Below are 2,544 nucleotides of genomic sequence, written 5' to 3' on the forward strand. Positions count from 1 at the left end.
AAAAAAAAAAAAAAAAAAAGGATGGGGAAACCGGAATCATTGGAATTTTTTTATGGTGACCTAATATACTACAAAACACATTTTAGTCTGGATGGGGTGGGGTGGAATTCTTGGAAATTTCACTCCTCCCCTTCCCAGAATCATTGGAAACTGCTTGTTTCTTTTGCATTGAATGACTTACGGTGGCCTCCTAATATGCCACAAAACGGGGGTTGGGTGGGGTGGAACCCTCGGAAATTCCCCCCACCCCCAATATTGCTTTCTATGTCTAATGTGAGCAGGATATATGTAGCTCCTTGCCAGCAAACCAGTTTGGCATTGCAGGCTCAATTTCCAATTGAAGCTATTTCACTTGGTCCAAAGTGTTAAACCTAAGGGAGAAGCTTAAGCATCACAGTTCTCATTTCTCTTTCCAATGAAATGTAAATATGTTATATCTACTTAAAAGAAATCAATAACAAGGTTTTATTATTGTTTCAGGCTCTGGAATTGAATGAAGGTGATAAACAGTGTCTGGTAACAAGATCCAAATGCAGCTTACAACTTGGGGATGCCCAGAATGCCTTGAAAGATGCTGAAATGGCACTGTTGCAAGGAAACGATTTTATTCCTGTAAGTAATTTATTTATTTATTTTTAAGATTATCCATAGCTTGATGGCTGAAACTAGTAAAAGGGTTATAAACACACACACACACACACACACAGACACACACACACATACACGAGGGCTGAAAGTGATGCAAAAATTAGAGTGATTTTTCTTCCTGTTTTTCTTCATAGCAGGCAAATAATGTCACATTGTTCCGAGCAGGAACAGTGTGCCGTCATTCAGTTTTTGATGAAGGAAAGGTACAGGCTGTCTAACATCCACAGAAGGCTACTGGTTGTTAACGGAAATAAGGCTATTGACAAGAGCAATTAGCACAAATAGATGGAGCTTAAAGAAAAGATTACCAGCATTGATGACAAATTATGCAGTGGGAAACCATCAACTACAATCATTGACCTGTATCACTAGTGATTCAATGAAATGATTTGTGCAGACAAGTGTGTCAGAACCTGTGAATTGAGGCACATCTGGACATTGGTCACAATGTGTTACAAAAGATGATGAAAAACTTTGGGTATCAGAAAGTGTGTGCAAAGTGGGTGTCTCAGCATTCAATTTGAAGGAGAGAAAGGTAGAAGTCTGCTCTGATCTGCTGGAAGCATTTGAAGTCAATGAAGATGTTTTTTTTTTTCTGATGTGGTGACAGGGCTTGAAACGTGGCCATATCTTTATAATCTAGAAACAAAACTTAGTCCATGGCATGGCTTCACATCTCTTTTTTAAAGAAGTTCAGGAAGCAGCACTTGATATAGAAAGTCATGGAGATTGTTTTTCGGGATGACAAGGGCATTATTCTCTCTGATTTTTGGAACATGGCTTTGCTGTGAATATACAGTAGTCCACAAAGACATTCAAGAAGTTTAGAGAAGCCATTAGGAAAAAGAGGAGGAGGAAAATGGCCAAGGATCTGGACAACAAATCTAGATCAGTCCTCAACTGAGGTTCATATCGCCCTTGAAGGTCCATATCGCCCTTGAAGGTCCATATCGCCCTTGAAGGTCCATATCGCCCTTGAAGGTCCATATAAGATTTTTGTTGTTAAAATGTTCTTTCAAAACTATTCTTTCATTATGTAATTATTTTAATCTCAAAACATAATCTATGGCCAAAGAAATATAACTCCAATATATACATGCATGCATGCACACATATGTACGTACTTACCGTACGTGCATACATACATATTCTTGTCATTGCTGTTACTGCCATCGGTTAACATCCACTTTTCCATGCTGCCATATATTGGACAAAGTTTATTTGAGACAGATTTTCTATGGTTGGATGCCCTTCCTGTCACCATCATCTGTTTCTAAGGAAGATAATATTTTCCCATGGTTAGACATGCTCGCTCTCACAGAATGGTGAAAATGAGTGACACTGCTTTTGTGATAGTGGCTCTCTTTTACAACTATCATGTGATGTCAAGACAAGGTGATATGAAAACACACACACACACTTTTGACTTAAAGCTGTAACAAATACTTTGAGTCAAAATTGTGTGTGTACGTGTGTTCAGACTGGACTACACAGAGCAGGAGGAGATACATGGGATGGAAGAAGCATTGAACAGGTCACAGGTGTGTGACTAAAGATTTCCAGATGATGGACATAAGATAAAATAAGAACAATAATAAATGAGTGAAGAACAAATATATAATGTGTGCGTTTATTTGGCAAGAAGAAAAAAAAATGACCATCCCGGAGTATAACAATATCTGTTTCAACACACAAGTTCACATCAGGAATCTTGTAAACAAATTCATAAGCCTATATATATATATATATACACACATACACATCAAATTGTACTTCTTTTACAAGTGATTTGGCTGGAGATTGTTTTGAAATGGAAATAATTACTTAACAGAAGATTAATATTAGCTATTTAAGAACAGTATGTATATATATATATATATATATATATATATATAT

General features: G+C 37.0%; 1 protein-coding gene across 1 annotated transcript in view; it reads left to right on the forward strand.

Annotated features, from left to right (window-relative positions):
* Nucleotides 1–2,544, forward strand: part of LOC106880937 (outer dynein arm-docking complex subunit 4) — a 36,492-nt gene that overhangs the window by 1,097 nt on the left and 32,851 nt on the right. Inside the window, exon 2 of the mRNA XM_052966772.1 lies at nt 481–612. Within this exon, the coding sequence (XP_052822732.1) occupies nt 481–612 (132 nt within the window). The remainder of the gene's footprint in view (nt 1–480; nt 613–2,544) is intronic.

Source organism: Octopus bimaculoides, chromosome 3, assembly GCF_001194135.2.
Source record: "Octopus bimaculoides isolate UCB-OBI-ISO-001 chromosome 3, ASM119413v2, whole genome shotgun sequence".
Lineage (NCBI taxonomy): Eukaryota > Metazoa > Mollusca > Cephalopoda > Octopoda > Octopodidae > Octopus > Octopus bimaculoides.